The following is a 20,604-nucleotide window of genomic DNA, read 5'->3' as shown; positions in this document are numbered from 1 at the left end:
ACTTACAGAAGTAGTCTTTAAGCTATACTGCCATATTTCTACAGGTAAGGCAGTGGCCATTTCTAATGGTTACTTGGCAGTGACCAGAGACTCTTTATGCAGAGAATTGGCCATGGAAAGGGTGACTGATATGTAATGGTGGGAAAACCACACTTATGTAAATATTAATTAAAAATAAAATAATGGAATGAAGAACACCTTCATTCAGACTAGTATGATTGTCTTATTATCGGGCAAGTATTGAGGACCATTTACAATTTGACCCTACGAGAAAAATGACAACATGAATCAAGACGTTCTGCTTCATTTTCAAACCTTACTCTCCATTAGTGATACATACGATCAGAAAAATAAAGCTCTTGCGTTGCTTGAAGGAAATCCAGCAAGTCCTCCTTTTTCTTCCTTTCTTCTTCCTCTGTTTGTTCATCGGATTGCTTCATTGTACAATCTTCCTGGCGCACACCAGACTGACATGTTCTACCTTTAGTCCACTTGCCTTCAGCCTTCAGTCTTTCTTTCTGTCTCTTTCGCTGCAATTTCCGCTTTTTGTTTTTGTTGATCTTCCCTCCTTCCAAAGCTTGAGGAGTTTTTTGGATATTTTGCTGTTCATCAGAGGTGGACTCATTCCTAATGTTTACTTTCCTCTTCTTCCGTCTGCGTCTTTTACAAATTTCCACTGGCTGATCTTCTAAAAGTGACAAGTATACATTGTTACTCAGAGAGTGAACAGCTATAGGGAAACACATTCAAATCTTAAAATGAGATTTTTGGAAACGCTGTATAATTTCTAAATGTTAGAGTAACACTTTACACATATTCTATAGACGTTTCATTAAAGTATGTTCACACTGTGTCTTTTTTGTTGTTCAAAACTGTCCGTTTTTCAATCAGAAGACACTTAAGGAATCAACGTTTTTCTGTCATGTTTCCTAATGAAATATCTTTGTAGATATATTTCAGAGTTTCCTAAATCCTTTTGTTATTGCTTTTTTGTGCAATGTTATTTGGACGTATTTTTTCTTAACTCCATTAAGCAAAAAAAGAAAATGCTAGTGTTTTTTTTGCAGTTTAAACACTGAAAAACACCCTGTTGTCTTTTTAGTCTTGTTAAGTTGTCTAAAAAGTATTGAGAGCCTTTCTAGCTAAAAAAAAGTGCCAGAATAGCGTTACGTTATGTAGCGTTTTAAAAACCGGAAGCTAATTAAAATTGATGGAACGCCTGAACGGCAAGTCATATTTCCAATAGAAAGGAATAGGAAGAGTCAAAAAGCATACAAAATGAACAGCATGTCCATTTAAATGGTTCATTTAAAACAATAGGAACGTTCATTTCAGCGCTTTATGCCCCCAAAATGCCAGAAGACAACGCAGTGTGAACACATCCTTGTAGTATAATTAGCACAATCAGTGACACACGGAATTCGGAAAGCAGGAAAGAACCGAACAATATACATATTTGCCTGACCAAAAGATCTGATCCGGTTAACCCCTAGAATTGATGCCAAATTAGAAGAATTTTATTGTACCATGACAACAATATCCATTGAGGACGATGTGATGTTGATAGAAGTTCAGGGCTACTCCAAACCTGAAACTTTATGCACTATACATAAAAAAAACTGGAATCTGGATGGAAACAGAGCCCACAGATGCTAATGAGGAATATCCGAGCAAAACACATTTCTCACAAAAGTTTGCATTGAGATTAAAATGAGACTATAGTAGGTACTTGACCGTTCAGGAGCTGGAGTTTCAGATATTTCTCCGCAGCAGGATGTATATTTTACAAACACATTTATGCTTTTGAAGTTTCCTTTATCCCATTAGACAGGATGTTATTATGCGTAGTAAAAGAAAAAAAGGTTAATTGAAAAGGACCAAAATATGTTTCCAAGAAGCATACAGGAAAATAAGAACATAATGAGGTTTAAATTGAGAATTGCGGAAAAAAACAGGTGTTTAAAGAGCACCTGTCACCAGGACAAAATGTCCAGTTTTTGCTCTTATTTTATTCACGATGTTGCTATGAGTATTCTGCTCTTTATTTTAGTTTTTTTCAACCCACCATTCTATTTAGACATGTCTTTAGGCGACTATACATTATTACCATGTGAGCCACACACCACTCCTGGTAAAGACTATAGAAAGTGTCATGCGTCTGTGTTCGAAACCTTGAGCCTGTGCTTTGTGGTCACCTTTCTATCCACTGAGTCAGGGCAGATACAACTTTTCTCCAGGTTTTAATGTCTGTTAACCTAAAATGACTGAAGCAAGAATAACAGGTGTTTCAGTGTCTGCCCTATAACCTTTTGGGTGCAGTTATATATACTTTCTACCCTGCTGGTGATATTCTCATTTGGCTGTCCAGCCATTCTGCCATTGTTTAAGTCATTCAGTGAAAGTTCAGCAGTAAGTACCTTATGTTTTCACTTAGCATTTCTTGGTTTGTTTTAACTCACTCTGGTATCTCTTCCTATCTCAGCACCCCTTCCCTTCTGTAGATAAATCGCACTCTGCTATACCCTCCAGTTCCTTAGGATGAATGTAAAGCACTCGATGGCCTTTCAGGCAGCAGAGATCTGAGCAGCCATTATTTAGTATGTTATTAGGGCTAGTCCAGTCCATGTAGGAACCACTAGGGGCTGCAGGGTCAGAATATTTAGTTTGTACAGGAACCAACTGGGTCAGTTGCAGTTTTTTTTTTGTGTCATACCAATTTGCAGTTGTAGAAGAAAAGTAATTCATCCATAAAGTCACATACAAAACGTGAGATACAAAACATGAGATGCAGCATCTACTGTAAAGACAACGTCACACGGTACCTTCGAGATCTGAACCTTTTGTGGTGGAAAAATTGAGATCAGCTTCCGGAGGTGGTATATAGCCATTTGGGGGAAGACTCACAGTGTATACCTTCAGTGGGGAAATGTTTGATTCTTCAATATCTGCACACAGAATATATTACAAATATCACTTAGAATAAAAGGTTAAGCTAGGACTAATGTGGCATACAGGTAAAGTAACAGTAAAAAAAAAAAATTATTATATATATATATATATATATATACACAGTGCCTACAAGTAGTATTCAACCCCCTGCAGATTTAGCAGGTTTGATAAGATGCAAATAAGTTAGAGCCTTCAAACTTCACACACGAGCAGGATTTATTAACAGATGCATAAATCTTACAAACCAAAAAGTTATGTTGCTCAGTTAAATTTTAATAAATTTTAAACATAAAAGTGTGGGTCAATTATTATTCAACCCCTAGGTTTAATATTTTGTGGAATAACCCTTGTTTGCAATTACAGCTAATAATCGTCTTTTATAAGACCTGATCAGGCCGGCACAGGTCTCTGGAGTTATCTTGGCCCACTCCTCCATGCAGATCTTCTCCAAGTTATCTAGGTTCTTTGGGTGTCTCATGTGGACTTTAATCTTGAGCTCCTTCCACAAGTTTTCAATTGGGTTAAGGTCAGGAGACTGACTAGGTCACTCCAACACCTTGATTTTTTCCCTCTTGAACCAGGCCTTGGTTTTCTTGGCTGTGTGCTTTGGGTCGTTGTCTTGTTGGAAGATGAAATGATGACCCATCTTAAGATCCTTGATGGAGGAGCGGAGGTTCTTGGCCAAAATCTCCAGGTAGGCCGTGCTATCCATCTTCCCATGGATGCGGACCAGATGGCCAGGCCCCTTGGCTGAGAAACAGCCCCACAGCATGATGCTGCCACCACCATGCTTGACTGTAGGGATGGTATTCTTGGGGTCGTATGCAGTGCCATCCAGTCTCCAAACGTCACGTGTGTGGTTGGCACCAAAGATCTCGATCTTGGTCTCATCAGACCAGAGAACCTTGAACCAGTCTGTCTCAGAGTCCTCCAAGTGATCATGAGCAAACTGTAGACGAGCCTTGACATTATGCTTTGAAAGTAAAGGTACCTTACGGGCTCGTCTGGAACGGAGACCATTGCGGTGGAGTACGTTACTTATGGTATTGACTGAAACCAATGTCCCCACTGCCATGAGATCTTCCCGGAGCTCCTTCCTTGTTGTCCTTGGGTTAGCCTTGACTCTTCGGACAAGCCTGGCCTCGGCACAGGAGGAAACTTTCAAAGGCTGTCCAGGCCGTGGAAGGCTAACAGTAGTTCCATAAGCCTTCCACTTCCGGATGATGCTCCCAACAGTGAAGACAGGTAGGCCCAACTCCTTGGAAAGGGTTTTGTACCCCTTGCCAGCCTTGTGACCCTCCACGATCTTGTCTCTGATGGCCTTGGAATGCTCCTTTGTCTTTCCCATGTTGACCATGTATGAGTGCTGTTCACAAGTTTGGGGAGGGTCTTAAATAGTCAGAAAAGGCTGGAAAAAGAGATAATTAATCCAAACATGTGAAGCTCATTGTTCTTTGTGCCTGAAATACTTCTTAATACTTTAGGGGAACCAAACAGAATTCTGGTGGTTTGAGGGGTTGAATAATAAATGACCCTCTGAATAAACTTTTCACAATTTAAAAAAAAATTAAACAAAGAAATAACATTCTTTTTTGCTGCAGTGCATTTCACACTTCCAGGCTGATCTACAGTCCAAATGTCACCATGCCAAGTTAATTCCGAATGTGTAAACCTGCAGGGGGTTGAATACTACTTGTAGGCACTGTATATATATATATATATATATATATATATATATATATATCCCCTACAGTGATAGGCTATGTTCTAGATACAGTTGTCCAAAAGGCACAAGAACAATCATTGGAAATGTATGCAAATGCATTGATATTCTTTAATTATAAATATAATAGTGTGCACGGTTGCATAGAAATATTGTAATGGATCAAAAAAAAAAAAAAATCTTTTTGTGAACCTTCTGATCTATTGTACCCTCTCTGCCAGTAGAGGGCAGTAAAAGACTTTACACACGGGACAAGTGCCAACAACAGCAATTTAGAGACTGGATTTGGTTTATTATTCATCTTTGGATTTTTTCTTGATGAATTCTGGGCCTCATGTAATACCCACAGGTTTTAGCCAAATATCCTGCAGTAGCTACTGAATGTGGGAGGGTTGGTAGTATGGTCTCCTTGTCCTGCCATACAGTACAAAGCTTGTGGGAAGAATGCTTCTGTACAACCAAAAAAAATCTATACACATACAGTATATGATAAGAAACCCTAAAATTCAGAGAAGGAAGGACTTGCTTCCAATACAGATACCTGACATTTACACATAACATTATATTGTTCACAACAATTATAGAAAATGTCTTAAAAACAGACTATTCTAAATATCCTAAGAATAAAGAAAAAAATAATTCAGTAAAATATCATACGGATCATTGTTTTGTTTTGTTTTTTTACTGTATAGATTTTTGCTCAATATTCAGGGAATCATTAACAAATTGTCATAATGAGTTTGAATGCATTCTGCCCAGCTTTCATTTTCCATGCGCAGACCTATGATCTAGACATGGGAAAGCACAATTTATCAGTCACTGAACATCCTGTCTTTTCTGTAGTGTTTCCATTCAATCATCAATCCCTCTTTTTTGTCCTGAACATTTCAATTTTTTGTTTTGTAAGAGAACACTTTGATCCGATTATGCGTTAAAACAGTTTCTCTAGAAAAAAACAAAAATGAAAAAAACATTAAAGAAGCGCGCTGTAATACAGGCCTCCAAAAAAATAATCAAACTATCAGGTAGGTACAGCCTTTACACCCTTCATGGGAGCAGATAGGAGTAAAACTTCTAATAACTATATTTATGGATTTTAGCATTTATGTTATTATAGTATTTATTATAGATTTAAAGAAAAACCTCCCAAGATTTTTTTTTATTCCTTAAACCTGTGTCAATGTATGTGTACTGTAGTAGTATAAGAAAGTACTATGACTGCATGCCTATGATGAGGAATAGCAGCATTTTAGACGTACGGTACATTATAGAAATCCCATGCCCACTGTGCTTCTTTTTAAAGGGAACCTGTCAGCTGGATTGTGCATAGTAACCTACAGATAGTGTCAGGTCGGCACCATTATACTGATTACAATGATACCTTTGGTTGATGAAATCCGTCTTGTGGTTTTTGTTTAATCTTTATTTTCAGTTTTGAGTTAATGAGATGCTCGTGCTCCGGGACAGCCTGTGGAGGGTCTTGATAAGAACTGAATGAGTTAAATGAATTCTGCTGAACTTTATCTTTTCTTCGAGATGTCTGAGACATCTCCCTTGTGAACCAAGGTCAAATATTTCCTGCTTACATGGCAAAGCTGTTGTAGAAGTAACTATTTTTCTTTTCTTTATTGCGCATGTCTGTAAATATCTAAATTCCTTATCATAAAAGGGGAAAGCTTGACTGAGGGGGCAGAGGCGCTCAGCAGGCATCCCGAGTTGTATCATACAGCTTGTGTCTGTGTAATTCTTCTCGACGGGGCAATCAATTAGAGACATATGGTGCCCTACACCCAAGAACATCGGTCCTTCAGATGAAAGAAGTATCTGAGGGATCCCGACAGTTTCCTGGCGCCTGAACAGGGACCTGAAATAGGCACCTCTCCGAGACTACCCGACCTAGGGACCACTCCGGTTACTGATGAAATTGTGAACAGCAGACCTAAACACCTGGCCAGGTAAGAGATCATTCTTCTCTTCTCTGCTCTTCATAATATATCATTTTAACTAAGGTCCGTATCAAGGGGAATCTAGTAGAGGAGGGGGCCATAAAATCAGGTCCATATAAGAACTCTGAGGAAATAGGGTGTGACATACATATGTAACTTCTGCTTGAATGAGAGGTTATTGTAGATTCTGCCTGTATACTGCTATCTTTAGGAGAAGAGCTGATGCAAATCAAAATGGGTATGGTGCATGGACGTTTGCGGGAACAGTCCCAGGGTTGAATATACAAAAATTTCACCACGTACGTAAGGGAGATGAATGGTGGATATTACTAGCATTAAATACACATATCCCATTAAATGATACGTTGAGCGGTCTAACATTACGGAATCTAAGGCTGGGTGAACAGTTCATACTGCGCAGCCCGGACGGACAAGTTTTTCACAATAGACGATTCCGCGTTAGGAATCAAGGAGGTCGTTGAGTGGCTGCTTTGATCTGAAAGATTGTGGAAAGTAGAAAAATAAGCTGCACAGTAGGTATTCGTTCAAAGAGTGGTGATATTGCCTAACTGGGTTATGTGACAGCGTCCTTTCGGGGAGGTCACCGCCTAAGCTTAAATCAACACCCTTTACGAATAAACCTTGTGACAGATAAGAGTGTGATTGAATGAGCACAGGACCGCGAAATGAGCCTGTGACAGGATATGACTGAAGAACCCCAATAGATGGATATTTTGTTTACAATCCTGTGTGTTGTGGGAGTGCTTCTGTTCGGATGTTACATAGCTTATAAGTACACGAAACACGTAGTACAAGGAGGAACAGACACCCCATTTAGCCTGTTAGCACCTTAGGAAGAAGGTAACGAGGTATAGTAGAGCCTAGTCTTGAGCTTACCCAATACACCACCTAAGGCAGGGGACTAACAGGAAGAAACAAGAGAAACAGGATAGAAAGATAGGGAACAGTCAGGGAAAGACACCTGAAGAGGGAAATTGGTTATGTGATATAATTGAGGATAGATATGGAAGTGCAGCAAGGGACTTAGAAAAGGTATTAAAAAAATTCAAGGTAGAAGGGAAAGAAGCTTTGAATGAGGACAAATGGAAGGAGATAAAAGACACGAAATCAGGAAAAATTGCAGATGCAGGATGGGGAGAACAGGTTGAAGCATGTTTAAAGTGTTCACAAGTTGCTCAGAGGGAAAAGTGGGCATATAATGAGAAGACAGGGAAATGGATACGTCCAAAGAAGGTCAGAATGACAGATGACCCAGTGGAGAAAATGCATGAGCCTCCACCCTATCCAGCCCTGTTGTCAGTGCCACCACCAGTACCTATGGCTCCTCCACCACCGGCTAAACTGTACCCAGAAACACCAATAGCTGTTAAGCCACATAGTGGCAGCAATGAACCTGGATGGGTCTGCAGTAATTGTGGTCAACAAAATCCCAATTGGAGGGAGGATTGCTTTTCCTGTGGTGCCCCTCGACACCATGTACCCAATTTATTAGCCCCGGTTAGAACCTCCACCAGACCTTTTAGAGAGGTTGGACCGAATGGGGAACCTGTAACAAGGTATATACACACTTCCCATTATCAGCCTTGGACTGCAACTGAATGTATGGCTTTGTTGTCCAACGCCCCTGACCCGATTATCAATCCAGCCCGATTTGCTGCATATTTGAGACAGGTATTAATAGTACACAGGGGTACTTGGAATGATGGAGAAGACATGCTTAGATTGAAGTTATCTTTGCCACTTCAACACGAGCTCTGGCAGGCTCTGATACCTAGAAAACCAGCAGAAAATGCAGAAAACAACCCCCGTACACAAGCATCAGTAGAGATATTTTTAGAGGTTCTTGATACTTTTATGGGAGGTAAACAGAGACAGCGAGGTTCGCAGACGGCAGTTTCACAGCAACCAGGACAAACAGTAGCTGACTTTTATCAGACATTGGAAATGGGATTTAGCGATGAAGGACTAGATCTAACCAGCCCGGGGGCACAGAAATTGCTTGCTAAATCCTTTGTAGATGGGTTAACATCAGAGGTAAAATTGAAGTTGAAAAATTGTACTCCTGATTGGAGGTCAGCAGATAACGCCCATGGTCTGAGGCAGAGAGCCATGGGAATTGAAATGGACTTACGGGAAAACAAAAAAGAAAAAGGGAAAGTATTTTTCACACAAGATTCAGAGGGCTCAACAGGGGGAGCAAGGAGAAGGACTTTTACTTGCCATTACTGTAAAAAGCCCGGTCATTTCCAGAGAGATTGCCGCAAGAGAAAAGCAGATAGGGAATCTCAGTCTAGAAGGGAGGAAACAACTGACTGACGAGGTGCAATTAGAATGCAACTTGACTCTAAGGAACCAGTAGTTAAAATTCAAGTCAATGGAAAAAAGGTGCCCTTTCTAGTAGACACCGGAGCAACCTCTTCGGTGGTCAATGACAAGGTAATAACTCCAGATCTCCTTTCAGAATACTCAACCTTTGTCTCAGGATTCAGTGGACAATCTAGCCTAATTCCTTTTAGTAAACCTTTGCCGGTTAAGATAGGACCTAAAATGTTCCTGAATAAGTTTTTGTCAAAAGAGCACCAATTTGCTTATTGGGAGTAGATGTACTAAAGAAACTACATGCAGATATCAAATTTGCTGAAGATGGTACAGTACACCTTACTATCCCAGATGGGGACGAGGACACTCTTGAGGCTTGCATGATAATTCAAGCTCTCGAGTCACAAGGTCCTGATGACACCACATCACAACCATGGGACCCAGCCCTAGACAAATTACCTAATACCTTATGGGCAAAAGGGAATGCGGATATTGGCCTACTTCCCGTATCCCCAGTTGTGGTAGAGGTGCCTATGGATACAAGGTTACCTCAGCTGTGGCAGTATCCCATTAGTGCCCAACAGGAGGCTGCTATTGAAGCACAAATCACTGATCTTGTAAGCAATGGAGCATTGGTGTCAATTAAATCACAAGCTAATACACCATTGTTTCCTGTCAAAAAGAAAGGAGGACCAAGTGATGCCCCAAAATACCGCATGGTACATGATCTGAGAGAAATAAAATCCTTGTCCCTCTGACACCAGTGGTGCCTAACCCGCACACGCTATTGGCAAAAATCCCTAGTCAATCGAAATGTTTTTCAGTGATTGATTTGTCGAACGCATTTTTCTCAGTGCCCCTCCACAAAACTGTTGGCACTTGTTCGCTTTTACATTTAAGGGCAAACAATATGCCTGGACCAGACTACCGCAGGGCATGCAGCATTCACCCACATTGTACACGCAAGCATTGCAGTCTGTGTTGACCGGCTGGCCACACCCACCTGATATTGTGCTCTTACAATATGTGGATGACCTGTTGCTTTGTGCACCTGATGAGACTAACTGTAAAATACATACATTATCACAATTGATGTTTTTATCAGATAACGGATGTAAGGTCAACAAAGAGAAATTACAGTTTTGTCAACCAAAAGTCATATTTTTAGGACAATGCCTATCTCATGGTACCCGACACCTAACTAGTGACAGAATCACAATTGTCACCCAGATAAAAGAACCGACAACTCACAAACAGCTGAGAGCCTTTTTGGGCTTAGTTTCTTCTTGTCGCCAATGGGTCATACATGCTAGTGAACATATGCAGCCACTGTATGATTGCATCAACACAACACCTTTCCAATTGACTGATATTGCACGGACCTCATTTCAGTACCTAAAGAAGGCCATAGTGTCAGCCCCAGCATTAGGTATACCTAATTATGATGTGCCTTTTCAACTTATGGCCGCTGAAATCAGAGGGCATGCTACTGGCATTTTGACACAGAAACATGACAAAAAGAATAGACCTCTTGCATACTATTCTGCCAAATTAGACTCTGTAGCACAAGGAACACCATCCTGTGTTAGAGCAGTTTCTGCAATTGCATTACTACTTGACAAAGTTTCTGACATTGTATTGGACAACCCACTAACTGTCTGTACCACACATGATATATACGGTATCCTGAATCAGGTTTCTTCTAAACATATCTCTATGGCTAGACAACTCAGATTGCAATGTGCTTTACTCATGCCTCCTAACGTTACGTTTACCAAAACTCAGAATTTGAATCTGGCTACACTGTTGCCAATTGCAGATTCTGAAGGGGGGGGATGTAGATGAGAACACATTATCACTTTCTTTTGAGCCTCCACACGAGGTTGAACATGATTGCATAGAACTGATGCAGCAAGAAGTTATTGGCTTACCCAATGTCACTGACACACCATTGTCAAATCCAGACTTTGTGCTTTTTGTGGATGGCAGCAGATATGCCGATGAGAGTGGAAAATTCCACACAGGATATGCTGTGGTGTCACCACATGAGATTATTGTAGCAAAGGCACTTCCACCCCATATGTCTGCACAAGAAGCTGAACTAACAGCTCTGAATGAGGCATTAAAATTTTCCAAAGGAAAAACAGCAAATATCTACACTGACTCAAGATATGCCTTTGGGATAGTACATGATTTTGGGGTCTTGTGGCGTACAAGGGGTTTCATGACAGCAGCAGGAACACCCATAAAACATGCCACACTGATTAGAGAAATCCTCGAGAATGTGGCCCAGACACAGGGGGTGGCCGTTATGAGGGTGCCAGCACACACCAGAAAAGATAACATGGAAGCAAAAGGTAACGAGAAAGCAGACCAGGTGGCGAAGCAAGCTGCCTTGGGGACTCCAGAAAAAGTAAACATAGTGCACAAGGATGCATCAGAATTGTTTACAGACTTACAGAAGTTCCAAGAAGACTCCGCCCAGACGGACAAGGAAACTTGCGAGAAGATGGGTGCCGAAAAAACGAACGGAATATGGAAGAAAGATCAGAAGTACTGCCTGCCTAGGGTTTTGTACCCAAGGATGGCAGAAGCAGTTCATCTTCCAACTCACATGTCCGCCAATGGAATGACACGCCTAGTCACGAACGATTGGATTGCTCCCGGGTTTGGGAAGGTGGCGCAGCTACACTGTACCACCTGTCCCATATGCCTAGCACACAATCCTGGACAAGTGGTGAAGACTCCACGGAAACACAGTCCTAGGCCGTTATATCCTTTCCAGAGACTGCAAATCGACTACATTCAACTCCCCAGAAGTGGACCATATGAGTATGTTCTGGTGTGTGTTGACATGTTCTCCGGATGGCCAGAAGCCTACCCGGTGAAAACGGCTACAGCTCGAGCCACTGCAAAGAAACTAGTGATGGAACTAGTACCACGATTCGGTGTCCCTGAAACAATTGAATCAGACAGAGGCACACACTTTACTGCTGAGGTAATGCAAAATGTAATGCAAATGATAGGTGTAGAACAGGCATTTCATACACCCTACCACCCACAGAGTTCAGGGAAGGTAGAAAGAATGAATGGGACACTAAAATTAAAAATACAGAAAACCATGGAACAGACCCGTAGACCATGGCCAGAGTGTCTCCCATTAGCATTATTCTCAGTAAGATACACACCTACGGGGAAAACTAAACTGTCACCCTTTGAGATATTGTTTGGAAGACCACCAAACACAGGGTTGTACTACCCACAGGTCTTAACACTTAATGTGGATAATTTGACGAATTATGTAATCCAGTTGCAAAAGCATTTAACTCAAATGCATTCTCTAGTCTTCTCTTCCATTCCAGATCCAGACAGTGTGGAAGGAACCCACTGCCTACAACCTGGTGATTACGTATATGTCAAGAAACACTCAAGAAAAACTCTTGAACCCCGATACCAAGGACCTTACCAAGTACTCCTAACAACGCCTACTTCTGTTAAGTTGGAAGGACGACCAACCTGGATCCACGCATCACATTGCAAACTAGCCACAGGAGTTAGCAATACATAAGAGTGCATAATGCTTTGGTTTGTTTTTTCTGCATTGTCTATATTAATGATAGTAGCTGCGTGGGATAGTTTAAATTACTAGATTATTTAACTGCAGCGCAAGGAGGTATGTGTCAAGTTATCGGACCCGCTTGCTGTCATTATATAGATCCCAACAGTACTTTAAAGTTAAAATTAAAAATAGAGGATGTTCAAAGACTTAGAGATCAGTACGATAAAGACAATGATCGTACTAAGGATAGTTGGTGGTCAGACACCTTCTCCTTTCTTAATCCAGCTAATTGGTTTAAGGGTATTGGAGGCTGGATAGCTGGGATTATAATAAGTTTATTACGTATTGCCGTTTGTCTCCTTATAATATATGTGTTACTGTATGGTGTATCTCTGTATGCAAGAAAAGATGTAGAAATAGATAAGGAAGTTTGACTGTAAACAACAAGAATTTAACTATTATTCCTTTGAGTCCTAGATTGACATCTCATTTCTGGCATGAAGGAGCGTACTCTTGCAATGATGGACGTGGCTTCAGTATCTGGGGGATGGAGAAGGTAGAAGACCTGTCTCCCTTGGGCAACCCGTCGGCCTGGGATAGTACCTGGTGAACGAGCCACTATCCGCTGTTGTTGCAAGATCCAGTGTTCCAGATTGTGGAAAATGAAGATGTCAAAGGGGGGAATGATAAGAACTGAATGAGTTAAATGAATTCTGCTGAACTTTATCTTTTCTTCGAGGAGATGTCTGAGACATCTCCCTTGTGAACCAAGGTCAAATATTTCCTGCTTACATGGCAAAGCTGTTGTAGAAGTAACTATTTTTCTTTTCTTTATTGCGCATGTCTGTAAATATCTAAATTCCTTATCATAAAAGGGGAAAGCTTGACTGAGGGGGCAGAGGCGCTCAGCAGGCATCCCGAGTTGTATCATACAGCTTGTGTCTGTGTAATTCTTCTCGACGGGGCAATCAATTAGAGACATATGGTGCCTTACACCCAAGAACATCGGTCCTTCAGATGAAAGAAGTATCTGAGGGATCCCGACAGTCTTCATGTGGTGCTCCGATTAGATATTCATACTGATGGCTTCTGACAGGTCACTGATCCCTGACAGACCTGACCCTTATTTTACATATTGAATAAAATATGTTTTGAAAAAAAAGAAAAAAAGAAAAAAAATTCACATTCAGCAGGCAGGCGATAAGCATGTGTTCAGGAAAAAAAAATCTCTCTCAAAATGGCGCCGGCCATGCTTGTGCAGTAGCATCTATCAGCCATCAGTATGAACAGCTAAGCAGAGCACCACATGAAGCCCCCCCACGGGCCGCCTCGGCGCACGAGCAAATCATTAACTCAAAACTGAAAATACAGATTAAACAACAACCACAAGACGGATTTCATCAACCAATGTGTCACTGTAATCAGTATAACAGCGCAGACCTGACACTGTCTGTAGGTTACTGAGCACAATCCTGCTGACAGGTTCCCTTTAATGCTGGGTAAACTCACCCCGTATGTTAATTTCAATGGTGGGGGTGGGGTTACACAGAACTCATGGTTATGGATTATTACATGGCAGCAGGTTTACTAGTCCTCTAGTGATAATCTCCTGCTGATAAAACTGATTTTATCAGGAGGACTAGACTACAAAAACCTGCTGCAATGTAGTTCTCCATATTCATGAGTTCTGTCTCATCACTGATTATAGAAGAAACAGGGAAAATAGGTGTTTATAAAGCAACAAGGGACCCATAAGAAAAATGAAGCAAGACTAGCAATACACCAAAAAAAGTAACAAACTTTATTAATATATAAAAGAAAAAACACAAGTAAAAACAAGAAGATGGGGAATTCTTTTTGTACACATAAATCACATCCATCTCCAAAGCAAAATAGAAAAGGTGATAAATACAAACTCCATTTTTAACCCAATTGTGACTGGGGAATAATACATTAACTGGGGTTGCTACCAAACAATAACATAAGGCCTATGCATACATACGGTACATAAAAATAGATTAAATAGACCATAGAAGCATACATGCATAGGGATAATGATGTATGCTTTCTATACATAACTAACTCAGTGTCATGATTCCTATCCCATCACTGAATGGCAGCTTTCTGCCTATGCAGAGTGCACATAGGAGGTTACCAATCAGTGGTGTGGACGGGTTATACAGAGCTCAGCATTCTGAGAACTGGTAGATCTGCAGCACATAAAACCATGATTTTATACAAAAACTGGAGTAAGCAGCCCAGTAAGTGATAGATCACTGGAATCAGAATCTCTGCCCCAACATCATGCTCTCAGATGGGGTAGTAAGAACCTGATTACAGATTCCTTTTATCATGGGACAAATAAAACGCAAACATATATCTTTCACTTTCTGTCCATTGATAGAGCTTAAGATTATTAGTCTTCTAGCAGATCCATTTAGGTTTCATGAGTTATGGGTTGCTATAAATGCGGTCAGTTACCTGTTGGCTCGGGTACTGAAGGCTGTATAGGTTTTTCCGCTTTTTCCTCTGATTCTCTCTGTAGATTCTCATTTTTTGATGTTGGGGGATCAGCAGTGTTAGGATACAATCTTGTCAAAAGCTTGGAAAGAAGGACTGAAAAATAAAGAATATCACTATGGAACCTGCTTGTATTTCACGAAGACAGTAAAAAAAATTGAAATACTGTTAAATAATATGGATTTTGGTAAAACTTACTACGCCATCGCAGACATTGAATTAATTCAAGGCATTTTTAGTGATGCCTTAGACAAGTGCAAGATACTATTCTTAAGAATGTACTCCTTTCTTGTTAATTGTCATTGTCTGAAGCCGTCTTCTGCAGTCGGTGACTCACATCTCATATTAGGTTACATTCTTCTTTCGTCTTATTTGAGCAGGCAAACATTGGGGAATTACGGTATATGAGCTTCTATGCAACATTCATTTTGCACAATAACTATAAAGCAGCAAGTTGTTTAACACCTTGAAATCTATAAGTGGATTTATCTGTATTCAGGCTTGGTGTATAGTTATATCACACTAGAGGGCATGGGAAAGCAATAAGCATTTTATAGTGAGAGTTACAGCTCCATTTACTTTCCTATTATTCATATCCAACTAAGAAAACCCATTTAAAGCGCCACTCCAGCGGGTTGTGTTTTTCAGTGCTAGAGTGGCGTTTCAAATGTAAGCCCCCTCACCCGTTCTTATACTCACTTCTGGCGGCTTCACCTGTCATTGACACCGCCAGCGGCGCCATCTTGTGTCCGTATCTTCTGACTGGTTGCAAGTCTATGAGAGCCAGAATAAGGGACTCATAGACTTGTATTGAAAAGAGACCTCCATGAAACACCGGAGCTACCAGCAGGTCACTTTTTGTCGGAGAGCGTCGGGAGAGACGCTGGAAAGGGATGAAGGAGACGACGGCAGGTGAGTATCAAACAGTGGCGGGGGAATTACATTTAAAAGCACCACTCTAGCGGTGCAATAAATAAAACGCTGTAGTGGTGCTTTAACTGTTAATGAGAATCCAGAGCTGCATTCACAAATATGCTGGCTCCCGAGCTGAACTCAACCGCAGTTTCTATTGGGCTTTTATCAGATTTCTGAGATGTAAACAGGATAATGTAATCTAATGTAGGGATAAAAACTGTTCAGCTGCTGTATAGAAGCTCAAGTAAGTGGCTAGGATGTGCCTAATTTCCATTCAATAAGGCTGGTTTCACACTAGCGTTCGATCGCGCAGCGCAATGTGCGCTATCGGGCGCACGTGCAATGTCCCCCTATCTTTAACATGGTGATCACAGGGTCTTGCGAATGTACGCGCTCTTCAGCGGTTAGCGTGCGCTGCGCATTTTACAGGTGTGTGCCCAGACGCACCGTACGCTACATGTTGCTTTTTTTCCGGCGGCATCGTTAAAAAAAAATCGCGTGCGCATGTGTGCACTCGGTGTGCGCACAAAAATAGCATTACAGTCTATGTGGTCGCTGATGAGCGCTTGGCACCGCGCACGTCAGCGCCTTCTGCGTGAACGCAATTTGAGTAAACAATGTCTATAAACTTGTCTAGAACTCCCCCCTAAACAAGCAACATTGTTTTGGATGAGTGTACATAAAAGAAGGTGTCTTCAGGGTCAGACAATTACATACAGCCTTGCAGAGACCAGACAAGAGCCTACAAGAGCCTTCTACCTGTGGATTCAAGCTTCAGGAGCCAAAATGTGAGTATTCTTAAAAATAATGTCTGTGTATCCTGTACAATTTATTATGTACTAATGTATTTTTTTTTTTCTTTTCAGCATGTCTTGCTGATCGTGAGGTGAGCATGTTGCTGCCTTTTGGTAAGTATAGCTTCCTCTAGAAATGTGTTTTAATTTTTTCTTTCTTTACAGACATCGGACACGGGCAGTGAAGATGGAGAGCGGGAGCGGTCTGAGCGGGAGCAGTCTGAGGATTCTGAGCGGGAGCTGCGTAGTCAAGTCGTGGCGAGGAGACGCAATGTGAGTATATATATATTTTTTTCTGTCTTTCTTTTGCTTCTTTTCTTTTTCTTTTTGTATCTTTTCCATACTTCTAAACATTCTATATTTTTTTTCTAGGTTCCACGGCGGGATGACGAAGTCTACCTCGACAACGAGCACCTCATCCACCTCGTTGAGGAGCGCATCCCGTTGTGGGACAGCCGTGACCAGCAGTACAAAGACACAGTGGTGACCCGGCAGCTCTGGAATGAGGTGGCCGCAGGGATGATGGATGGCTGAGACAGCGCCTCTGCAGCTTCAAAAAGGGCGTTCAGTAAGTATAAAGATGCTCTGTGATACAGCATTTATTTTTGGACCTGATGTGCTTTTTACAAGATATATTCTTGCATGAAAAGCACCAAGGCCTTGTTGAAAACTGCGATTAATTTGTGTCTTCAGCTGCTGCATTGTTTTGTGGACCTGATGGTGCTGGTGTTTTTTTTTGGCAAGATATATTCTTGCATGAAAAGCACCAATGCCTTGTTGAAAACTGTGAATGATTTGGGTCTTCAACTGCTGCATTGTTTTGTGGACCTGACAGTGGTGGTGTTTTTTTGGCAAGATATATTCTTGCATGAAAAGCACCAATGCCTTGTTGAGAACTGTGATTGATTTGTGTCTTCAACTGCTGCATTATTTTGTGGACCTGACGGTGGTGGTGTTTTTTTGGCAAGATATATTCTTGCATGAAAAGCACCAATGCCTTGTTGAGAACTGTGATTGATTTGTGTCTTCAACTGCTGCATTATTTTGTGGACCTGACGGTGGTGGTGTTTTTTTTTGGCAAGATATATTCTTGCATGAAAAGCACCAATGCCTTGTTGAGAACTGTGATTGATTTTTCAACTGCTGTCTTGATCCTGTTTTCACTCTTGTTCCTGATACTGTTTTCGCTGATACATATATTGTAGCAGGAAACATAACAGTGTCCTCAGTATCAACAGTTACGCATTGTGTCTAGAATTTTATTGGTGCTGCAGCAGTGACTGTTGCGTTCAATCAGGTGTGTGTGGTGAGAATGACGTTAAAGTAGTGCATTTTTAATTTTTTTTTTTTTTTTTTACCAACAGTGCAAAAAATCCACACACGTTGGTGCTCGATGAAGGACCGCTTCAACACTGATGTTCGTGCTGAGGGACAGGTTCAGAGTGGTTCTGCGGCAAGGTGCAGAAGAAAGTACCGCTACCATCGCGAATTGGCTTTCCTGAGACCGGTCCTTGCCAGCAGAGCGTAAGTTGTTTTTTTTTTGCTTTGTTATTACTATGTGCTTTTCTATTCCACAGGTGATGCTTCTTGTAAATACATTATACTAATGTTTTCCCTTTCTTTCCACAGCACTTGGAGCAGCACCCTGAAACCTGACCCTGTCCCGGGAGCGGTTCTTCATCGATCGACCTCGGACCTGTCCCAGCCATCCGACAGCCAGGAAGCAGCTTGCAGGTCAGCAACACAAACAGCTGGTGACCAGGAAGCTGGTCCATCAGGTGTTCCCCTGTCCCAGTTCTCTGTCACTGGTTATGCGGGCACTCCCCTTCAGCGGCATAGGGCCTTGGACAGGAATGTCATGCCCGAGTTCATGCACTTGAGCGAGGCCTTAAAGGCCAGCCTCAAGGCGCTGGCCGCCAGAACGGAAAGCGGTTTTTCCCTGATGGTGTGTGGTTTTAGCCACATGGAACACCGCTTCCACTCTGTCGACCAGTGCCTTGACAGTCTGGAGGCCGACCTCAACAGACCAGAGCACCATTTTTTCAGTAAAATTGAACAGGGCATGGCGGAACACCTTAGTCCTGAGCAACAGCTGAGTGTGTTACAGGCCTGCAACACTGCTTACTTGCAGGCTATGCAGCAGAATCGGTATGTTCAGCAGTCAGTGGTGTCATTTCCAACAGTTCCACCGCTGACTCGCTTAACCACACTACTGACTTCTGCTGCATAACACTACACGGCCACCTGCATTCCCAGCGAAGCCGGACATCACTACACCACCTCAAGTCTAAGTGCTGCTGGACACTCCTCTGCCACCACCACTATGGCAAGCGCTGCTCCTGTATGGAGCACCACCACCGCCACAGCACCACCAGCTTGGAGCCAAACCACCACAGAACCTGCTTGGGCCACCGACACCAGCACTCCACAGCAACAGAGCACCGCCAGCACTCCTCAGCAACAGAGCACTGCCAGCACTCCTCAGCAACAGAGCACTGCCAGCACTCCTCATCAAAGGAGCACCGCCAGCACTCCTCATCAAAGGAGCACCGCCAGCACTCCTCATCAAAGGAGCACCGCCAGCACTCCTCATCAAAGGAGCACCGCCAGCACTCCTCATCAAAGGAGCACCGCCAGCACTCCTCATCAAAGGAGCACCGCCAGCACTCCTCATCAAAGGAGCACCACCACCACTCCTCATCAAAGGAGCACCACCACCACTCCTCATCAAAGGAGCACCACCACCACTCCTCAACTTCAGAGCAGCGCCACCAATTCTCCTCCTCATAGTCCCCCAAGAACTTTGGCTGAGATACGTGATACGCAGCCTCATTCACGTAGCACCAACCCAACATGCTCCCCTTCTAGGAGCACCGCCACTGCCACTTTGAGCAGCACCGCCACCACAGAGCAGCTACGGGGTGATCCGCATTCCCTATTTTACAGGGCAACGCCACACTCGACAGTCACCAGGCGGACTACAAAAGAAAGGCGGTCACAGGCTGCAAGTAGGTCGGGGCAGGATATGCCTGTCCCAAAAAAGCAAAAAAAAAAAAAAAAAAAAAAAAACTTTGTTTGTCCATCCACCGTCTCCTCATAATGTATCTCAACCTGCCTCAATGTCCATTCCAGAGCTCCCTTCCCCCAGTACTTTTGTCACCCCTTCTCCTAGAACCCCTTCCTCTACCTCCAGTCGTTCCTCGTCTCTCCACACACCCAAAGTATCCCAATCTTCCCCCAAACGTCTTTCATAATAAAATTTTTCTGGTTTCTTTTTGGTTTCAAAATAAATGTGGGCAGCACGGTGGCTCAGTGGTTAGCGCTGGGGTCCTGGGTTCGAATCCCACCAAGGACAATATCTGCAAGGAGTTTGTATGTTCTCCCCGTGTTTGCGTGGGTTTCCTCCGGGCACTCCGGTTTCCTCCCACACTCCAAAGACATACTGATAGGAAATTTAGATTGTGAGCCCCATCGGGGACAGTGATGAAAATGTGTGCAAACTGTAAAGCGCTGCGGAATATGTTAGCGCTATATAAAAAAAATAAAGATTATTAAATGTGCACTTGTGCTTTCAAAAAATTGGTATCGGTTTACTGTGTCTATTGCCGACTACACACACTGCGCCATACACTTAGGGTTTTAGCAAAAACATATATCTCCATTACTGTTTCTTGTGTGACACTTGTTTTCCAGAACAGTCTCTACATTCTAGGAATATTGCAGAGTGCATCCAGCAGGGTTCCCCAACTCCAGTCCTCAAGGACCAACAAAAGATCATGTTGTATGGAATCCTCTGTTTGAAAATTTTTTAGCAACTATGGATTTCATTACAACATGATCTGTTGTTGAACCTTGTGG

At 42.2% G+C, this 20,604-nt stretch overlaps 1 protein-coding gene across 2 annotated transcripts in view; it reads right to left on the bottom strand.

The window, feature by feature from the left end:
- ERICH1 (glutamate rich 1) overlaps window positions 1-20,604 on the bottom strand; it is a 70,343-nt gene that overhangs the window by 14,528 nt on the left and 35,211 nt on the right. For both annotated transcript variants that reach the window (XM_073589209.1, XM_073589210.1), the window contains exons 2-4: window positions 14,999-15,133; window positions 2,823-2,945; window positions 341-688 (exon numbers count right to left, since the gene is read on the bottom strand). In XM_073589209.1, coding sequence (XP_073445310.1) covers window positions 341-688; window positions 2,823-2,945; window positions 14,999-15,133 — 606 coding nt within the window. The remainder of the gene's footprint in view (window positions 1-340; window positions 689-2,822; window positions 2,946-14,998; window positions 15,134-20,604) is intronic.

Source organism: Dendrobates tinctorius, unplaced genomic scaffold (genome assembly GCF_039654945.1).
Source record: "Dendrobates tinctorius isolate UK_male_01 unplaced genomic scaffold, ASM3965494v1 ptg000107l, whole genome shotgun sequence".
In the NCBI taxonomy this organism is placed as follows: Eukaryota; Metazoa; Chordata; class Amphibia; order Anura; family Dendrobatidae; genus Dendrobates; species Dendrobates tinctorius.
The sequence above is the reverse complement of the archived record's forward strand: the minus strand, read 5'-3'. Positions and strand labels throughout refer to the sequence as shown.